Raw genomic sequence first — 20,016 nt, 5'->3', positions numbered from 1 at the left:
GTGTGTGTGTGTGTGTGTGTGTGTGTGTGTGTGTGTGTGTGTGTGTGGTGTGTGGTGTGTAAGTCACATCCTTCAGTGTTCTTACCTGTTCAGGAGGGTGGGGCAGGCTCACAGGGCTCACAGTCTAATTCCAAAGAGTTTGAATGGTGAAGTAGGGCTATGTGATATTCCTCAGGTGATTGAGGGGAAAGTTCTTGGTAGGTTAGGGAGGGGGAGGTGAGAATGGAGGAGTTGAGAGGGGATTTCTACCCTGACCCTAAAAGGACAAGGCACGAGGAATGATAGCCTTCATTTGGGTGGGGATATTGGTAACCACCAAATTACTCCCTTTTCTTCCTCCCCCAGTTTGTAACTGTGGCCATGGAATGTGCCAGGATGGGCTGCTTGGGAATGGGAGCTGTCGCTGCAATGTGGGCTGGAAAGGCCCCCACTGTGACCAAGGTGAGGGGCAGGGGCAGGGATGGGCTTGGGAATGTGGGGTCCCAGAGGACTAGGGTTGTGGCTCCATCTTGGGCTCCTTCCCCAACCCCGATGTTGAGCTGACATATAACGTTGCCCTCATCTCCCGCCAGACAGCACTGCTTCATCGTGTCCAGAAAAATGTGACCCCTTTGCCAAGTGAGTGATCTCTGATGAGGGAGGCTTCGGGGTGGTCAGGAGGGCTGGGTGAGGTAGCCCTGGGTCCCATCCTGGAGGTCTCCCCTTGACCCTGAGCTGGGGGCACAGGACTGATTGAGGCCACACCTCTTTCCTTCCAGCTGCATCAATGCCTCCTGTGTCTGTTCTGCTGGATACTCCGGCAATGGCACCAGCTGCTCAGGTCCTCAGGATACCCCCAAACAGCATTCCCCCAAACCCTCGAGACTCTTCAGCCCATGAAAGAGAGTTCCCTGCCATCGCCCTCCCCAACTGTCTCAGATCTGACCCAGGCTGTCCCACAGCTCCTGTCCTAAAAGAAATCTCAACCCCAGCCTGGCCCAGCCCCTAGTCCCAACCCATCCCCAGCATAGCCCTCCTTGCACGTGCACGTCCTCTGTCCAGGGGCCACCTTGGTACAATTAGCATAAAGGGAGCAGCCACCATGATCCTGGGCACAAGGGTCCACTTCTGTAGATGTGCAGGGAGGGCTATGCTGGGGATGGGGAGCTGTGTCTGGGTGAGAAGCCCGAGCAAGAAATAGGCTAAGACTAAAGCAGAAAGGGATTGAGGGTAGACACAGGAAGGGACTTCCTCGTGGGAGGGGTGGGAGGCACCGAAAGTGGAGAAGGGGCATCCAAAGAGATTGGGCCATCTCCTTTCCTCGGGAGAACAAGTGAGAGAGAGAAAGAGAGACACAAAGCCTGAGGGAGACAGAAAAGCAGAGACAAATGAAGACTGGTCCCTAGACCCTTAGAGGCTGGACAGCTCCCCATGAGAGATGGTGTGAATTCTGGCACTCTTTCTCCTCCCCTGCCTTCCCTTTCCCCTTTCCCTTTTCACCCTTTGATTCACTACCTTTGCTTTCCTCCTCTTAGAATTCAACAGATGCCCAATTAAAAATGGTGGCTGCCATGCCAAAGCTGAGTGTGTCCCTACAGGGCCCAGCCAGGTCAGTGACCTGAAGTCTGGTGGGGAGATACCCATCAGGGTGGGGAGTTGGGATCACCCAGACTCTGCCTCTAGATCTCCATCTTCCCTCTGGATCTTGGGATTGGGGCCAGCAAAAAAAAATCAACTTTTCTTAGATCAGACTCTCCCTGGGTGGAGGGAAGGTATTTCCTCTCAGAGTAGGGGTTCCCTGAGGGCAGGGTCAGTGTGTTTCCCTCAGACAGGGACCCTGGACTCAAATGGATTGATAGCTAACCCTATGTTGCGGGGGTGGGGGGGGGGATTTAGGTGGCCTGTAACTGTGGACCTGGTTACACCGGGGATGGAATCCAGAGCTGTGTCCCCATCAACCTCTGCACAAAGGTGTGTCCTTGTAATGTTCCAGCTTTGTTCTGGGACTTTTCCATTCTATGGAAAGGGAGATTGAGGTGGGGAGAGGGATGGAGTTAGCAATAGGGCCCAGATGCCCTACTCCTCATATGCATCTGGGGGATGAGGGTGTCCCTTTTCCAGGACTCTGGTATCCAGTAGCCCTGACACTGCTTGGGGCAAGCCAGGGGTTTGGAGGGAGATGGGGGCAGTGTCCCCTTACTGGACTCCACACGTTGGTTCCAGCTTCCCCAGGTTAGAGGGAAGATGGCTTTGGAAGGTGTCGCCATTGACCCATCTGCCTTCCCTGGCCATTTCGCTCTGTTCTCCTCCAGGACAATGGAGGCTGCAGTCCCTATGCTTCATGCAACAACACAGGGCCTGGACAGAGGACCTGCACTTGTGGTGTCACAACTATCGGTGATGGCTTCACCTGCCGGACCAGGATAAGCCTGGTGAGGCCCCTTCTGGCAGGGTCCCTGAGCCCCTGAGACAGCCTGGGTGATCTCTATCCTGGACCAAGGCTAGGGATCTCTGCTCCACGCTCAGCTCTGGGATCCCTTGCCTTGGACCAAACCCCCTGTTCCACTCTAGGGACAGTTTCTTTTCCTGAAGAGCCCACTCCCTACACCAGTACTGCTTTTCCCCATCCCTCACATTACACTCAGGGGAGATGGCAAGGTGCAGTAGATATAGGGACTTGAAATCAGGAGGACCTAGGTTCAAATTCTGCCTCAGACCCTTCACAAGCTGGAAAGTCACCTCGTTTCTTGGGTCCTCAGTTTCCTCATTTGTAAAATGAGAGCATTGGACTGACTTCCTGCTCTAAATCTTTGATCCTATGCCTCTGCCACCCCACATTTTACCAGCTTGAGTCCCACATCTTTCCTCACAAACTGTCAGTCCTGAGCTTAGGACAGACGGGCAGAGACCTAAGCCCTTGGGTGTTTGGGGTATGGAAGTGAAAGACCCCTACAGTATGAGCCAAGTTCATCTGTGTGCTCCCTTCCCCTCATGCCCTCCCTGCCTCACCAGGAGCTCCTTCGGGACAAGGACGCAGCCTTTTTCAGCCACTACTTTATGGTAAGCAGTGGATAGAGCTTCTCCCCCTTGATAAGGCCACCAAGGATGGATGGGCCTAGCCCATCTTCTCTCCCTGCCAGGGACTCAGGGCTCAGCAGGTTCCAAAACCCCTCCCATAGTTAGGACCATCTCTTCCCCTCAGACTTGGGGCTTCTTGAAGGCAAAAGTTCTTTCCTCCCTCTGTTCCTCTCTCCACTGGAGGCTTCCTGAGGACAGGGCCCTGTCTTTTCCTCAGACCATGGCCTCCCCAAGTTCCACCCTTTCCTAGAATTCAGGCCAAGGTGTTGACTGAGTCCTTAAGCAAGAGTAGGAAGATCCCTGGGCTGGGAGTGAGGAGACTTGGGTTCTAGTTCCTCTCTTCCACTGACTCTACCCTTCCTCTCTCTGGACTGCCGGTTCCTCATTTGTAAAATAAGAGTGCATCGTGCATGCATTCACGTGGTGATTGCGCTCCAACGGTCTCTCTGTTCCCTCTGGGTTCTGGATCCCAACCTGGTCCAATGGTACAGAACTCATGGCCCCCACAGTCTTACATCTCTCCCTCACAGGAATATCAGGAATTGAAGGGAGATGGGCCCTTCACAGTCTTTGTCCCTAAAGAAGATTTGATGAAGAACTTTACCCGGGTAACTCTAAGAGGAGACCCCCTGGGCAGGGCTAAGCTGAGCTGGGGAGGGTGAGGCAGAAGCCTGGGCAAAACTTTGGGAATAAATGAAAACATCTGGGGGGAGGAAATGGCTGGACATCTGTCTCAAGGATGGATGGGCTGGACCTAATCTTCTTTCTCCACCCCCAGAGAGAGCTCGCTACATTCAGTATTCATCGGCAGCTTCTGTTCCGATACCACACAGTGGGATGTAGGCGCCTGCTGACCCAGGATCTGCTGGAGGCAGGATATGTGACCACCCTGTCTGGCCACAAACTCCATTTCAGCCAGCATGAGGTAAGGGGGCCTGAGGGAGGAGAGCCCGGGAGGAGAGGGAAGTCTCTGGGTGATAGAGAGAAAGATTGTCTTTGAAGTGATGTAACCTTAGGCTGGAATTCAGGAACATTGGATTCTAGGCCTGGCTCGGCCCTCGGCTGGGTGTGTGACCTTAAACGAATCTTCTTTGGGGACCTCAGCTTCTCCATCAGTAGAATAAAGGGGTTATTCTAGAATCAAAGGTTCACTTGGGGCCTACGAAATTGTGTTTTTAAAAATATAATTGGTTTTCTTTGTAATCTTATATATTCTATTTTATGCACTTAAAAACATGATTCTGGGAAGGGGTCCATAGTCTTCACCAGATTATCCAAGGGGTCCATGTCATAAAAAAAAATGCCTTCTGGCCCAGATGATATTTAATATTCTTTCTGGCTTTGACACCTTATATCTTTTACATGAAATCAAGCCTCCTTCTCTGAGGGTAAACATGGTTTCTAGAGTGCCATGGGGCAGGTTTGGGAGTGGGGGGCAATTCCAAAACCACTAGCACCATGTCTCTCTTGCCCCTTGCAGGGGCGCATCTATATCAATGAGTATGCCCAAGTGGTGGCTGAAGACCAGCTCGGGGTGAACGGTGTTCTCCATTTCATCGACAAACTGCTGCTGCCCCCAGAGGTTGTGCACTGGACCAATACCTCATCACTGCCTCCCAAGGTATGGCAGGATACCTGGAGAGAGCAGACAAGGGAGCTAGAGGCAGTGGGGGGGGTCCTGGGGAAAGCCCAGACTTAGAGGCAGAACACCTGGCTTCAGCTCCTCTGTCTTCTATTCATGAACCAACGAGTTTCTTCCCATCTTGGCCTCTTTCCTCCTTTGAAAAAAAAAAAAAGTGTTGCCAACCTCAGTCAAACTAAGACCTGGGAAAGACCTTAGCTTTAAATGGGCAATTGCATCTGGGGCCATCTCCAGTCATCCTGATCTATATCTTGCCACTTGGCCATCTTGCCAGATGGCTCCAGAGGAAAAAGTGAGGCTGGTGACTTTGTGCAGTCCTCCCTCACTTAAATCCAATTCACTTGCATGTCATGGCAATATCTCCCTGATGTCATGGTCCTCCTCGAAAGCAAAGGACAGACAACAGCAATAGGGATATTAATACTTGTAGCCTCCAGCATGCCTCCCCACAGTGTCCGTTGTGGGAAAAGTGTTTTGTAACTTGCAGAGATCTATAGAAATGCGAACGGTTGTTGTTTTACTTGTTTTTATGGTTTCTTTTTTCACGGCTTTGGGGGCTTCATTCATTTCCAGCAAAATATCACAGAAGCAGCTGAGAGATGGGGCTACACAATCTTTAGCAAACTTCTGACGGTAACTGTCTGCATGAGCTCACGTCTGTCTGTCTGTTCTGAACTAGGTGTTTGCATGTGTGTTCAGATAAGCCATTGTGTATCAGTGTTCATGTCTAGGAATGTCCATGGACATAAGTACCTGGGTGTATGTGCACATGTAGGTCTCTCTGTGTCTCAGTCAATCAAGCATTGATTAAGCATCTACTGTATGCTGGGCACTGTGCTAAACTCTCGAGATACAAAGCAAGGCATGAGAGAGTCCCTGCCCTGAAGGAGCGTACAGTCTAACAGGACACGTGCACGCACGTGTGTGTGTGTGTGTGTACGGTTGTCTGAGCCAGATGTGCTTATGGGGGTTGAGGGGTTTGAGCCTGAGCCCCAAAGATGCCATGCTTCCCATCTTCTCCCTACTCCCAGCTGATGCTGCCCAACCCACCTCCCTGATCATCATGCTCCAGAGCAAGGGAGGGTCCTGGGCCTCCTTGGGTCATTTCCCCTTTGCTCAGAACTTTCTCCTCATATCTGTTCTTGGCGGTTGGGTTTAGTGGGTGTCTGGGCCTAGGGCCATAGCCTTCTCCCTCCCATTGTGACTAGGGTTAGGGCCTTTTTCAGACAGCCAAGATGCTCCCAATGTTGCATGATAAGACCCACCAGCCCTTCACTGTTCTGTGGCCCACGGATGAAGCCTTGAGAGCCCTCTCCCCTGAGCGTCAGGCCTGGCTCTACCATGAGGACCATCGGGAGAAGTTGGCGGCCATCTTGAGGGGCCATGTGATTCGCAATGTCAAGGTGAGAATGGGCAGGGCTGGCTACCTCCTTTCTTCCTTAAGCCTTAGCAAAACCTTACTTTTGGAGATCCCATAGGATTTGTCAGTCTTTGAAATGGCGTCCTTAGGAATCTGTCTGTGCCAAGGGCTGGAATGCCTAGGGTCATCTCCTTTCAGATTTCTAACCTTCAACCCTTGTGGCTTTTCCCCTCTGTTTTCCCTTAGGCTCTGGCCTCTGACATACCCAACCTAGGCGAGCTCCGAACAATGCATGGCTCTCCCATCTCCTTCTCCTGTAGCAAGGCCCTGCCGGTATGTCAAGAAGCTAGAATGGTATGGGGATAGAACCTAGCCAGGATGCCCCAGAAACCACAGGGTGCCCTCTCTCCAGCAGTATCCCTTAAACCTGCCTGTCTCCTTTTAGAACAATGAGGCAAGGAGAGATTGAACCAAATATAAAAAACAAAGGGAAACCAAAGGGAAAGACCAAACCTGTCCTCAGGGAGCTTACAGTCTGGGGGAGGTGGGAATTAGAGAGGACTGGATAAGGTGGCGTGCCAAGTTGGGGTGTGCTGGAGTAGGTGCATGGGAAGTTTGGAGGAGAGGGATCCCTGAAGGCTGGGCGAGGACAAAGAAAGCTTCCTGGTGGGGACGGAATGAACCTATCATCTTGCTGCAGATATCTCTAATACAATTTCTTTAGAGGAATTATTATGGTCTTTTGAATAGCACATGGAAACATAGTCCATCATTCAAAAAGCCCCCCGCCAAACTCTTAGGAACATTTAGGGAGTTGGGAGCATAAGAGTTTTTCAAAGGACCTTGGAAGATGGGTAGGATTTGGATATGGAGGGGAGAAAACATCAGTTGGGCAAAGTGGGCACGTTTCCATCTCATCCTTCCCCTGTGCAGGGTGACCTCTTGGTTGGCGAGGGGGAAGCTCGGATTGTGCAGCGCCACATGGAGTTCCTGGGGGGCATTGCCTATGGCATCGACCAACTCCTGGAGCCGGCAGGGCTGGGTTCCCGCTGTGACCACTATGTCAAGGAGCAGTTGTCGGTCAGAAGAGCCAGGAGCTGATCAGGGGGTTGGAGGCAGGGATCAGAAGGCGTGATATTTATAGTGATCTGGGAGAGGACCTGTTGGAGGGATCCCTGTTGGTGTATGGAGGCATCCCACATTTAGAGCTAGGAGGGATCTTTGAGGTTAACTGGTCATCTTACAGATGTGGCCCAAGAAGGGACTTGCCTAAAGTCATGTAGGTAATAAGTAGGCAGGCTAGGATTTGAATCCAAATTCCCTGGTTATAAATCCAATGTTATCCCCAATGTAAGTGTGTATGAGAACAGTAAGATGGGATGGGTTTGAGTCAGAAAGGAGGTGTTCTTTAAGACTTGGACGGCACAGAGAAGAAACAAAGGTGGCTCCTATCAGGGTCAGAAATGAGTGGTGGGGACAGGCCAGGCCAGGCCAGGCCCCTGAGGATGGAGCTGGAGATTAGAGGAAGAAGCTGGTTACCTCTGAGCATCATCTTTCTGGGGCCTGTAGGTATATTATTTTCTCTTGTAAATAGCTTCTTGTACAGTCCTCTTCCCCTGAGGTTAGAACCAGGAAGGAGACAGAGAAGAAATGTCCAGACATGAACAGTGGTGGAGGGAGGGGAAGGAGGTCTTGGGCGGGCTGAGGGTGGTGAGGTTATCGAGATACCCCAGGGTCACTCAGATCAGCAGGAGGAAAAGAAGGGAAGAGGAAGGGCACCAAAGGTGCACATAGGAGACTGAGCTGAGGTCTTTGAGTTATGGGGATTTCAGCTATATCCCCCCACAGGTTCCTTCTGAGGGGAGAGTGTAGTGGAAAGAGCTCTAAATTTGTATTCCAAAGGCCTGCATCCAGATCCTGGTTCTACTACTTATTATCTGCGTAATGTAACATTTCTGAGCCTCAGTTTCCCTCTTTGTTAAATGAGGGAGTCGGGCTAGATGATCTCTAAGGTTCCTCTAAATTCCAATAATCCCACAAATACACAAGGGTACTTGAGGGGTTGGGAGCAGGTTGGTGTATTGGGTGGAGGTGGGGAACAGGAAGCCAGGAAGGGGTCACTGAGAGGATTGCCCATCTCTTTTCTTCAGACGTTCAGACAGTACTGTGGCTCATGCGTCGTGCTGCCTTCTTGCCCTGTAGGATACAAGGATGAGGTGAAGAAAGAGGTGGACGTGGTGGGGGGAAGGGGCTGGTCAATGTCTAGGACGGAATGTGTGGAATGGTGGATTGGTGACTCTTGAGATCAGACCCAGTGCCTCCACCACATTCCCCCTCCGGCTGTCTTGGTGTGACTCTTTCCTTGCTGGTTCCTAGGGTGAGGTCGACTTCTGCTTGAGGGAGAGCCCTGTGAGGAGACCTTTCTTTCTGAGATACACCCCCTACGATCCGTTTTTATTCTCCCGAAAGTCGCAGAAACCCGGCTGCCGCCGACGTTGCTTTACAGTCACTTGGAAACCAGCTTGTTGCCGGGGACACTATGGCGTCAACTGCCAAGGTTGGAGACGTCCACCATCCCACCCTTCTTGATTTTCCTCTGCCCTGACATCCTCAGCTCTTCAAGCTCAGACCCTCCCTGGACTTGTTCCCAAACCCTGAGAGAGAGAGTGAGAGAGAGAGAGAGACAGAGACAGAGACAGAGACAGAGACAGAGACAGAGACAGAGACAGAGAGAGAGTTGGGAAAAGAGGCAGAGCTCCCAAACCCTAAATCAGTGTCTAGCTTGACAGTGTGTGTGTGTGTGTGTGTGTGTGTGTGTGTGTGTGTATGTGTTGGGGGGAGAGGCAGAGCTCTCTGTGTGATAAATGTCCAGGGACAACTGAGAAACTCAGTTGGACATGGAGGGGAGAAAGCATCTCAGAGAGGGGAGACACTGGGAGTCAGGGCCAGTGGAGGCCTCCCAGAAAAGGTGCCAGGGAGAAAGAAATGCCCTGGGCTCCCCCAGGCTCTTCTCAGTCACTGCCTCTTTCAGCCTCTGCCCCTCCACCATGTTCTTGTCCCAGGCCTGTGAAGTCTGGGTTCCAGGCTGGCCTAGGTGTGTTTCTTGGCCCTATCCAAGGCTGAGGGTAAAGGCCAGATGATTCAGGATGCTTCAGGGTTAGGGTTAGCCAAAATCTGGGGGGACTGGATCCTGTGTCACATCCAGAAGCGTCTTCCTCCTTCTATTCTCTGAATGTGGGGTCCACTGGTCCTAAAGTCTCCCCACGTCCACTAAGTTTCTGTCCTGCTCCATTTTTTGGAAGAATGTTCCTACCCTAAGCTGGTGGTGAGCATGAAAAGATCCCTGGCTTTGCAGTTAAGGGATCTGGATTAAAATCCTGGTTCTTCTGCTTACTAGCTATGTATGTCTCCTCTCCCCAGACTCCATTTTCACATCTGTAAAATGCTCTCCAAGTTCCATCATGGTTATTATCATCATCATAGCTAACATTTACATAGCACGTACTACGTGCCAGGCACTGTGGAAAGTACTTTACAAATATCATCTCATTTTATCCTCACAACAACTTTGGGAGGCAAGTGCTATCATTATCCCCATTTTACAGATGAGGAAACTGAGGCAAACAGCAGTGAAGTGACTTGCCCAGGGTCATACAGCAAGTAAATGTCAGAGACCAGATCCTATGATCTCTAGGCTGAGTCCACCAAGTTGTAAACCAAGTTCCTCGCTTTTCTTTGGGCCATTTAGCCTCGACAGTGACACCATATTTCCCTGAGGAGAGTGATGTCCGTGTGAATGGAGCTAAAGGGTATTGGGGAACAGTTGGGCTTAGTGGAAAGATTCCAGGATTTAGAGTCAGAGGCCCTGGTTTCAAATACTGGCCTCTGTGACTCAGTTTCCTAATCTGTAAAATACAGATTGAACTGCATGACCTCTGAGGCCCCCTCCAGATCTAAGTCTGTCATTGGAGAGAGGCTGGGGAGGGAGACACCTCGGCAAACTGGTCAGAGGTCGGAATGAGGGGGATGGAGGAGTCAAAGGCGACGTGGGGGTTAGGTAGCTAGGAGGACGCTGATACCAGACTCTGAAATCAGGACGTTGGAAGGAGTGGGGCAGGTTTAGAGGAGAAACAGCGGGTTTGACTCGGGGCACGTTGAGTGTGAGATGCCAGTACTGGGTGGGGGGAGCGAGGCTGGAGCTCAGAGGGAGGCTGGGGGAGAATCTGGCTTCATGACAAGAGCTATGGGGCAGAGAGCACAACCAATATGACCCCCACTTGGCAGACAGGGAAATCCAGTGAGGTGGAATAATTTGCTTGGCATTGAACAGCTGATAAGAGGCAGACTGGGAGCCACGGTGAACCCAGGTTCTCTAACTCCAAGGCCAGGCCCCTTTCCACCACATACCACCTTACAATACCACCCACTCATTCCAGAGTCACTGTTCAACCTCATCTTCCCTTGTGTCAGAACGTCAACTGTGGTATTGACAACTCAGGACCCCCAACCTCTTGGGCAATCTGGGAGGGACTGCAGGGGCCCTGGGGTTCTAGGGCTGACATCTCTTTGCTTGCAGTGTGCCCAGGGGGGCCAGAAAACCCATGTAATGGCAATGGTGTGTGCAGCGACGGAATGACAGGGACAGGGGCCTGTAGGTGCAACAAGGGCTTCAGTGGGACGGCCTGTGAGGTCTGTGCTGCAGGGGCATTTGGCCCTCGCTGTCAAGGTGAGCCCTCTCCCCAGCGCGTATCCTCCTTTCACTCAGTTCCCCTGAAGAGTCTGTGGTTTGCGAGAACAAACTCCAAAATCTGAAATAGTCTTAGAAAGAAATTTATTAAGTCGTTTGGTAGAGAAGAGTGAGTTGGAAAGAAGGGGTGACTCCCTTTTGTCAGGCTCTGGAGCAAATCCTATGTTATGTAGGATTTAGACAAGGGTGCCTCCATAAGAACTGCCAGAGAGGGCAGCTTGACAGCAAAGTGGATTGAGATGGGTACCAGTAAATATAAGCATTCAATAAAATTTGGGCAAAGCCAAAACACAAGAGGAACCCAAAACAAGTCCTGGGTGAGTGGACCCAAAGCATGAATGTTTTGGATAGATCCAGGCCCTAGGGCAACCCAGAATTCCTTGTGGCCATCTCTGGCAGGCCTGGAGAGTTACTGAGGTCAGGGCGACATTCTGGGTTCAAACCAATCTCTACTCACATAAAGTTAGATTTAAATGATACAATACATACGGTTTTCTGACAATTTCCCAAGTCCCTGACTCTCCCTCCCTCTGTTCCCCTAGCTTGTCAATGCACAGCCCATGGCCAGTGTGATGACGGCATCTCAGGTTCTGGTTTTTGCTTCTGCAATGAGGGTTGGACTGGACAGCGCTGTGAGGTAAAGCTGGGTGAGTATCCCTGTGCATGTGTGTCCATGTGTTCCTGTTCCTTATGGAGGTAGGTATGTGGATAGAGTCCTGGGCCTGGAGTCAGGAAGGCCTGAGGCCAAATCCAGCCTCAGATATGAGCTACGTGATCTTGGGGAAATCACTTAACCTCCATTTGCCTCAGTTGCCTCAACTGTAGAATGGTTATAGTAATAGTACCTATCCCCCAGGGTTGCTGCGAGGCTTAGACGAGATAACATCTGTAAGATGCTTAGCACAGTGCCTGGCACATGGCAGGCAAATGCTGATTTCCTTCCTACCTTATAAACATATTCACTGGTACATGCCTACATGTCTCTGAGAACACTTGCACTCATGCACAAGTTCTTAATTATACATGTGTGCATGCTTTCAGACCCTTAGCATGTTTACATGGGAGACATACAAAGGCAAATTAAAAATCCCCAATTAAACACCAAAATAGAAATCCTGGAAATCTAAGGAGAGATTAATAAAATTGAAAGTAAAAAAAAAATTAAGACAGCATAGGAACCGCTTTCATGAAAATAAAGCAATAAAATTGATAAACCATTGGTTCATTTGATTAAGAAGAAAACCAAATTACCAGGATCAAAAATGAAAATGGTGTATGCACCACCAATGAAGATGAAATTAAAGCAATAATATTAGGAGCTACTTTGCCTAATTATATGCCAATAAAACTGGCAATCTAAACGAAATGGATGATTTATGAAAATATATTGCCTAAATTAATGGAAGAGGAAATAGAATACATATTAACCCCATCTTAGAAAAAGAAATTGAACAAGCCATAAATGAACTCCTTAAGAAAAGAATCCCCAGGACCAGATGGATTTACAAGCAAATTCTACCAAACATTTAAAGAACAACAAATTCCAATACTATATAAATGGTTTGGGGAAAAAATAGGTAAAGGAATTCTACTAAATTCCTTCTATGATACAAATGGGATTTTGATACCTAAACCAGGGAGAGCAAAAACAGAGAAAAAAAAACTTAGACCAATTTCCAATATTAATGCAAAAAATTTTAAATAAAGTACTAATAAAGAGATTACAATAATATATCATAAGGATCATGAACTATGATCAGGTGAGATTTATACCAGGAATGCAGGGCTGGTTCAATATTGGAAAACCAGCAACATAACTGACCATATCAATAACAAAAACAACAAAAATCACCTGATTATATCAATTGATACAGAAAAAGCTTTTGGCGAAACACAATACCCATTCCTATTAAAAACACTGGAAAGCATAGGAATAAATGAAGCCTTTCTTAAAATGATAAGTAGTATCTAAAACCAAGAACAAGCATTATCTTAATGGGGATAAATGAGAAGCACAAAGGATCGTGTCAGGCAAGGTCTGTCCAGTTTGGCTTCCTCTGTGCTAAATCTTCACCCATCTCTGGCCTGGCTTTGGACTCCTTTTCTCACCTCAGTAACCTTCAAGGCTTCTGAGCTGGCCTAACCCTTCCGTCACTGCCACTGCCACTTTATCTCAATGTCTTGGTACCAGGTACCATTCCCTCTATCCTTTCTTTCTTTTCTTTCCCTCTGCTGATGCCCCCCCCCCACCCCAACACCTCCAGGCTCTTGTTACCTGGGGTTTATTCACAAGGGAAAAGAGTTTTACGACTATCAAGACAGAGCTGCCCTGGAGAGAACAAGATTCTCCCCAGTCCAAAGTAACAGTGCCTGAAGGTGATTGGGCTGGCCCAGTGATTCCCCAGAGCCAGAGAGGATTCAGTCTAGCAATCATTCCATTCCCAAAGCTTCTGCATTAGACATTTTCTTCTAGGAGGGTCCAGATCTGGAGTCTTGGGGGCAGAGGCCACGGTGAAGGTACAGGGATGGTGACTGAAACCGTCTGGATAGTGGAAGCAGGGAGGGTTCTGGGAAACTGAGACCCAGGTGACTGATGCTACCTCTAATTGGGGGGAGGCAGATGTTCAGCCCGTGTGCTCCCCACCCTGTGATCTCCATGCTGTATGCCGAAAGGACAACGTCTGTGAATGCAACCTGAACTATGAGGGGGATGGCCATAAATGCACAGGTAGGTGGGACCCTTCCCCAGGTGTGGCCCTGGGAGTAGGGGAAGGGTCATGTGAACCCACCCCTGGTTTACATCAGGCCTTGCCATTAGGGAGCTCCCAGTCTCCCTAGACAAGGAGGAGGAAATAAACCAAAGTCCTTCCCATAGGGAGTTCACAGTTTGGGCAAGACAGAGGAAGCGTTGGTCTGCGCCCTACCCTTGGGGAACTCACATTATTACTGAGGGAAGTTTCATACCCAAGGACCAGATTAGCTCTTAAAACTGAACTAAAACTTTTGGGACACCCTCTATAACTAAGGGCTCAATTTTTTTTTCAGGCTAAAAGTGCTACAGGTTTTCAATATGGGCTGGAGTAGTCAGGGAGGACTTCCCGGAGGAAGTGGTCCCAGGGCTCCCTGAGCAGAGAAGCATCCCAGGCTAGTGGTGACTGGAATGGTGCTATGTTTATTTACCCTGAGATGGTCCCCCTGCCTTTTCCAGTAATTGACCACTGCCAGAATGGACACGGAGGCTGTAACCAGCATGCCACCTGCAGCCAACAGGGTGTAGTTGTGACCTGTACTTGCCACCCTGACTATGAAGGCGATGGAGTGTTCTGTCGGGCCCGGGACCGCTGTGCAGATGGCCAGAATGGAGGCTGTAGCGAGCATGCTGAATGCATTAGCACCGGCCCGGTGAGTGATCTAGGTTCTGATTCTGTTCCTGGCTCCAGCAGCTCCCCCCGCCCCAACCTTAGCTCCAGCCCTGCTGCCCTTCTGTAGGCCTGGTCCTAAATCCAGCCTCCTGTCCCAGCTCCGGTCCTTCCCCTGAGCTGTTGAGAGGAAAGGGAGACAAGGCCTGATGATAGGTTCCAGTCTTCAGAAACAGCTTGTGCCTTGCCTCCCTAAACGATTCTCATCCCTCTTTTGCTGCCTCCCTTGGCCGGGTTGGCCCGGGGTTCTGCCTTTTGCTGGTCTCTCTGTCTCTCTGGCCTTTTGGAAGCAGAGAGGCAGTACGAGATGTCTTGGGGAGGTCTGGGGACTGATGGGATATTAAGGCCATTGGTGTCCCTGTAGAACACCCGCCGCTGTGAGTGCCGAGCTGGCTACGTGGGGAATGGACTGCAGTGCCTGGTGGAAGCCGTGCCCCCCGAGGATCGATGCCTGGAGACTCCTGGGCCCTGCCACCCAGAGGCTATCTGCACTGACCTGCACTTTCAAGGTCCCAGCTTCTTCTCCTCCCCCTCATATCCTTGGATCTTACTCGTCTCCCCCTTCCTGGCCCAGTGGTCTGACCCATGGCCCTCTGTCTATAGAGAAACGGGCTGGAGTGTTCCACCTACAGTCTCAGGAGGGAAAGTACAAACTGACCTTCAGAGAGGCAGAGGAGCAGTGCAAGGCCCAGGGTGCTGTCTTAGCTTCCTTGGACCAGCTTTCAGCAGCTCAGCAGGTGAAGGGGACAGGGGGCAAGGCCTAGGGTATATACAGGGGGACAGTGGTTGAGCTGTGCTCAACCTGGTAGAAAAATCTTGGGGGTGGGCTTTGGGGGTCAGAATAATCCTTCAAGGAGGTGAGTTGTCCATGGATCTGAGCAGGGCTGTGGTCTGAAGGAGGCTGGGGAGTATCTGGTTTTGGCCCACGACAGCTTCTTCCCTTCCTCACTTACCAAATTCTCCAGCTTGGTTTCCACCTGTGCTTGATGGGCTGGTTATCAAATGGCACAGCTGCGTACCCCAGTGTCTACCCTAGCACCAGCTGTGACAGCAATCACGTGGGCATCGTCATCTACAAAGCCCAGAGCAATTTCACGGAGCACTGGGATGCCTACTGCTACCGTGTGCATGGTGAGGGGGCATGGACTTTCTTCCAGCCTGACTCCGGGCGTGGGTGAGTGGCAGGTGTCTCTTGCAGGATTTTTTTCAGTGTTTATCTTTCCCATTCGCCATCCAGACGTGTCGTGCCAATGCCGGGATGGCTTTGTGGGTGACGGGGACACAGTCTGTAACGGAAAGCTGCTGGACGTCCTAGCTGCCAATGCCAACTTCTCCACCTTCTATGGGGTTTGTGGGATGGGAAGATGTTGAATCAAGTGGGGTTGGGGATGGAGGCTTGCAGGTTCTGGGTTGAGATGACTGACGGAGGGTGTTGCTTTCCTCCCTAGAGGTCTCTGAGGTCAAGATGGGCTACCTTAGCCAAGGATGGGAGGCAGAGATATAGGTGGTCTGTCCTATCAGGCCTCATCCCCTTATCCTTTCCTCCCTGCTCCCCTTCCCCTAGTTACTGCTAGATTATGCCAACACCACACAGCATGGTCTAGAGTTCCTTGGCTTCCTATCTGATGAGCTGACCTTCAAGACACTCTTTGTCCCCGTCAACTCTGGGTTTGAGGACAATGTGGTGAGTAAGGGCTGCCTTTCTTCTCCCCAGCACCAGGATACTGTCCCCTCCATGGGGATCAGTGCCCTAGATATTCTGACATTTCTGAGGTAGAAGGTTGGATGTAACGGTCATAGATGACGTGAGTGGGGCAGGGAGATATAGCCATAAAGCATGCCACTGGGAAGAAGGGTGATGATGGTTTTGCCCCCAGACCCTGAGCTGGGAGGACTTGGAGCTCCATGCTTCTAACGTCACCTTTCTGAGCCTGAACCTCAGCCAGAGCACCATCCTTCCTGCCCACTCAGGCCACCAACTTTTCATCAGCAACTCCTCTGCTGGGAACAGTACCGTGTTCCAGGTAAGGCCCCTAGGACAACCAGCTGGCCTTCCTATACCCTCTCTTGCCCTCTGTCCCCTCTGCCTCCACCTGTAAGGCCTAGCCCTTACTTCCTTGTCTGCAGTAGACTCAGATGACTCCGAGTGGCCTCCAGGTAGGAATCCGGGCCCTGAAGAGCAGGACATGACTAGTCAAGCCCTTCCCACCTGGGGCTGAAATCTGTCCATGGACCTCTAGGGGAGTGGGTTTAGAATCTCTTTCTTAACACATCTTTAGACTGAAACTGCATTTTAAAAAGGATTTTATTCTCACTTAAAGAAATAAGGTTAAAACAAACAGAGGAAACAGAGTCACTGCCTTACAGACATTTGGACTCTCACCCCAAGTCCAGGGTTCCCAGTCTATGGTTTGTGTACCCCCCCCCACCTTGGGGGGAAGAGAAGCTGATTGAGAGGGACAGAGAATATTTGGTAAACAACTATTTTATCCTTTTGAAATTAATCTGTTTATTTTCTTATATGATTTACATGCCATACTCTAGAATCTATTTCCTTTCATGTTCAATAGGGTCCAGGGAAAGGTTTACTAGAAAGCCAAGGGGTATGGGGACCAAAAAAGGTTAGACACCCCTACCCTAAGCTATCCCGCAGCTGGCCACAGCCTATGGATGAATGGCTCCTCTCCCATCTTGCTGGTATCTGGCCTGGCCTCTGTACAGGACCCTCTCATATTGCTTCAGGAGCCTCTTCCCAGAGGCAGCACATTGACCCACCTCCCATCTATGCCCATTTATTTCTGTTTCTTTTACCAACTTCCAGGGATTGGGCAGCATCGAGCCCTCTACTTAGCAAGGCTCTGCCCACTTCCTCCCAACTCTCCTGCCCAGTGCAGTCCATGAACCACACCAGAACAAAGCCACCCTGAAGGCTTACAGCAGCCTACACAGCAGACATATGCCAACCTCCTGTCCCCTAGTCATGGAAGAGCCATTTCTTCTAACTTAGGGGCACAATTTAGGTCTGGGACCACTTGGCAAATGATTTCTCCTAGTGGACCGGCCTTGCTACTGTTGGGTTAACTATTCACTTGTGGCCAAGGGAGTGGCTCCCAGTCCAGTGTCAGATCTGGCCACAGCTAAATTGGGCCGGTAAGTAATGCTAGGAGTCTCCCTTTTTCCCATTCAGGAGGGTCCTGATGTGGTGAGAGTCAGTGCTATTGTGGAGTGGGACATCATTGCCTTCAATGGCATTATTCATGCCATCGAGAGCCCCCTCACTGTGCCGCCGGAGCCGGTGAGTGCCCCTCTGGTTCAGCAAAGGTCTGGGGTGGGGCTAGTTAGCAATCTGGAGTATTGGGGCCAGTGGTGTTACGGGAAGGACTCTGATAAAGGAGTCTGAGAGTAGCCAGCCTAGTGATGGCCTTGAGTCCAAGCATATAAGGAATCGGTTGATGGAACTGGGGTTAGCTTGAGGGGAGGGGAGGCAGGATAGCTGTCTTCCAGTATTTTAAGGGCTGTCTGATGGAAGAGAGATTAGACATATTCTCATCTGTCCCAACTGGAAGAGTCAGAAACAGCGGTTGGAGGAAAATTTAGGCTTAATTTAAGGAAAAACTCCCCAACAGTTAGTGGGGTTGGGCTGCCTTGGGAGATGGTGCTTTTGCTGGGAAGTTTTTGAGAAGATGACCACTGGCTGAACTAGATGTCTGCTGAGGTCCCTTCTAGGTCTAAAATTCTATGATTCCTCTTCCTGGATCCAGCGCCCTGGAGAGGATGTGCAAGGCAGGAGCCTGGGCTGGTGGGCTTGGACAGCAGCGCCACACCAATGGGCTGCTCTAATTTCTCCACAGGCGGCTGCGTTGGCAAGGACCTCCACTTCTGTAGCAGTTGGCATGTCTACTGCATTGGGGGTAGGGCTGGTTTTGGGATTGGTGGCCCTGTATTTCCACTACAAAATCAAGGGCCCAGGATTCCAGTTCCACTATTTCAAGGTAGATGAGAAGGGAATGGGTTGGGGGAGAAGTGTCAAGGGAGGAAGGCCCTCAACCCTGCTCCCCTTTTCAGCCTCCTCACCCTGTCCTGCTTTCAGCTTCTGTCCGTTTTCCTGGAGGGTATTCCCACACCCTTTGTCTGCTCCTCCCTCCCCACCCCCACTCTGCTTTGCCACCAGCTCCCAACCTGCCTTTACTTCTAGGCTGAAGATGATGAAGATGACTTCTCACCCTGGCAAGAAGGACCTAGTCCACCCCTGATCTCTGTACCCAACCCCACTTTTGATGGCCATGACACCTTCTATGAGCCCTTTGATGTAAGCAGCAGCAGCAGCTGGCCAGAGGAAGGCAGGGAGGGCAGGAAGGAGGGTAGTATTGCTGCTGCCTGTAGCCGTCCAGAGAGAATGTGAACTGCCAAGCCTCCCTTCTCACAGACTGTCTGCCTGTGTCCCCCTTGACCTCATTCTCGGCTTAGAGAGTGAGAGATGGCACCCTGCATTTGGGGCCACTAGCCTCATGGCCAAGGAGCCCCTTAGAAAACCTGACCTGCTCCAATTTTCTTCCTAGGACTCATTACTTGAGAAGGAGTTCACGGACACCCACAGAATCCTTGAAGAGGAGTAATCAGGGCCTGGGAGGAGTGTTGGGGCCCTAGATCAGGCTCTTCACCATACCCAGCTCTGCCCACCCACCACTACTCTATCCCCAATAGATGTTTACATGGGCCTCAGTGAGCCCAACAGAAGGGGGGTGCATCACCCTTATTTGCACAGCCTCTTCCTGCAGAGGCCAGGGCCAGGAGCAAGCCTGCAGGAGACATATAGCCTACTGGGACTACAGTTGGCCCAGGCACCCAGATTTTGCTCCCTATATCTCTGTCTCTCACACTCCACCACCTCCTTAGATGTTAAGGTCCAGCTCTGACTCAAACTTTCCTCAGGGGATTTTTTTTTTTTGCTGGAAACTGCCCTGGCTGAGGAGGCCTGGGGTGGGAGGATGAGGGGCTCCCGACTCTCAGGTCCATCCTTGGCTAGAGGTCCTGGATCTAGGTCAGCCAGGAAGAGTAAGCACTAAGCAGCTGTCCTGGAGCTCCCAACCAGCAACATGTGCTTCTGTGAGGACTCCTGGCTACACAGAAAGGATGCTCCCCCTGCTGGATGCCCCCCATCCCCTCTGTCCCACCCCCAGGCCTTGAGCAGCTCCTGCAACACCTCTAGTAGATGGACGGAAGCAGTGGCCTCCAAAGGCTGGTGCCAGCTCATTTCCCCCTGGACCTTTAGGCATGAGTGGTGGTTCTTTCCTCTCTTGTATTTGGGAACCAGCCAGAGTGCAACTCTGGTCCCATCCTGCAAAAGGATCGGTGTGCTATACCCCCTCCCCGTCCCCACTCTCCCTTCGGACAGAGAGGGGCATTGACCTGGGTCTGAGGGACCCCAACCTCTCTCTGCCCCACAGTGGAGGGGCCAATTGCACGATTCAGCTCACAGCGGCTGTTGTACCTCAGATTGGGGGGGGTGCCTTTGAAAACTCACGTCACTCAAAAAATAAAGTTCTTGTGGTATAGCCTGCTTTCTGTCCTGTTCTTCCCAGGCGGATTTCACCCCAGGGGAGAGTGATCTCGTAAACCTACCAGGTGTGCCCAATTCTCTGGTATGCCCCTCTGAGTGGGTCACTTTCCCCTAGCCAGGGCTGAAGTGGCCCCTAGGCCTAGCCAGGAAATACACAGAATGCCTACAGGTAGGGCGATGGCTTGGTGATGCTCTGCACCCTAAGAGCTCACCCCGCGAGCCTGGCTCCCA

At 51.0% G+C, this 20,016-nt stretch overlaps 1 protein-coding gene across 1 annotated transcript in view; it reads left to right on the top strand.

Annotated features, from left to right (window-relative positions):
* The window catches only part of STAB1 (stabilin 1), a 61,001-nt gene extending 41,221 nt beyond the window's left edge, over nucleotides 1-19,780 (top strand). Inside the window, exons 38-68 of the mRNA XM_027837274.1 lie at nucleotides 346-441; nucleotides 573-618; nucleotides 759-876; nucleotides 1,114-1,156; nucleotides 1,515-1,588; nucleotides 1,876-1,950; nucleotides 2,292-2,411; nucleotides 2,992-3,039; nucleotides 3,588-3,665; nucleotides 3,836-3,982; nucleotides 4,538-4,678; nucleotides 5,273-5,332; nucleotides 5,926-6,102; nucleotides 6,306-6,392; nucleotides 6,993-7,139; nucleotides 8,210-8,275; nucleotides 8,436-8,616; nucleotides 10,636-10,785; nucleotides 11,349-11,453; nucleotides 13,427-13,534; nucleotides 14,015-14,208; nucleotides 14,590-14,734; nucleotides 14,829-14,962; nucleotides 15,191-15,356; nucleotides 15,463-15,572; nucleotides 15,790-15,909; nucleotides 16,103-16,249; nucleotides 17,413-17,520; nucleotides 18,077-18,217; nucleotides 18,421-18,534; nucleotides 18,785-19,780. Coding sequence (XP_027693075.1) covers nucleotides 346-441; nucleotides 573-618; nucleotides 759-876; nucleotides 1,114-1,156; nucleotides 1,515-1,588; nucleotides 1,876-1,950; nucleotides 2,292-2,411; nucleotides 2,992-3,039; nucleotides 3,588-3,665; nucleotides 3,836-3,982; nucleotides 4,538-4,678; nucleotides 5,273-5,332; nucleotides 5,926-6,102; nucleotides 6,306-6,392; nucleotides 6,993-7,139; nucleotides 8,210-8,275; nucleotides 8,436-8,616; nucleotides 10,636-10,785; nucleotides 11,349-11,453; nucleotides 13,427-13,534; nucleotides 14,015-14,208; nucleotides 14,590-14,734; nucleotides 14,829-14,962; nucleotides 15,191-15,356; nucleotides 15,463-15,572; nucleotides 15,790-15,909; nucleotides 16,103-16,249; nucleotides 17,413-17,520; nucleotides 18,077-18,217; nucleotides 18,421-18,534; nucleotides 18,785-18,841 — 3,503 coding nt within the window. The 3' untranslated portion in view covers nucleotides 18,842-19,780. The remainder of the gene's footprint in view (nucleotides 1-345; nucleotides 442-572; nucleotides 619-758; nucleotides 877-1,113; nucleotides 1,157-1,514; nucleotides 1,589-1,875; nucleotides 1,951-2,291; nucleotides 2,412-2,991; nucleotides 3,040-3,587; nucleotides 3,666-3,835; nucleotides 3,983-4,537; nucleotides 4,679-5,272; nucleotides 5,333-5,925; nucleotides 6,103-6,305; nucleotides 6,393-6,992; nucleotides 7,140-8,209; nucleotides 8,276-8,435; nucleotides 8,617-10,635; nucleotides 10,786-11,348; nucleotides 11,454-13,426; nucleotides 13,535-14,014; nucleotides 14,209-14,589; nucleotides 14,735-14,828; nucleotides 14,963-15,190; nucleotides 15,357-15,462; nucleotides 15,573-15,789; nucleotides 15,910-16,102; nucleotides 16,250-17,412; nucleotides 17,521-18,076; nucleotides 18,218-18,420; nucleotides 18,535-18,784) is intronic.
* Nucleotides 19,781-20,016: the final 236 nt, after the last annotated feature.

This window comes from Vombatus ursinus, unplaced genomic scaffold (genome assembly GCF_900497805.2).
Source record: "Vombatus ursinus unplaced genomic scaffold, bare-nosed wombat genome assembly UNPS02014820.1, whole genome shotgun sequence".
Lineage (NCBI taxonomy): Eukaryota > Metazoa > Chordata > Mammalia > Diprotodontia > Vombatidae > Vombatus > Vombatus ursinus.
Note: the sequence above shows the minus strand (reverse complement) of the source record. Positions and strands in the feature narration are given on the sequence as shown.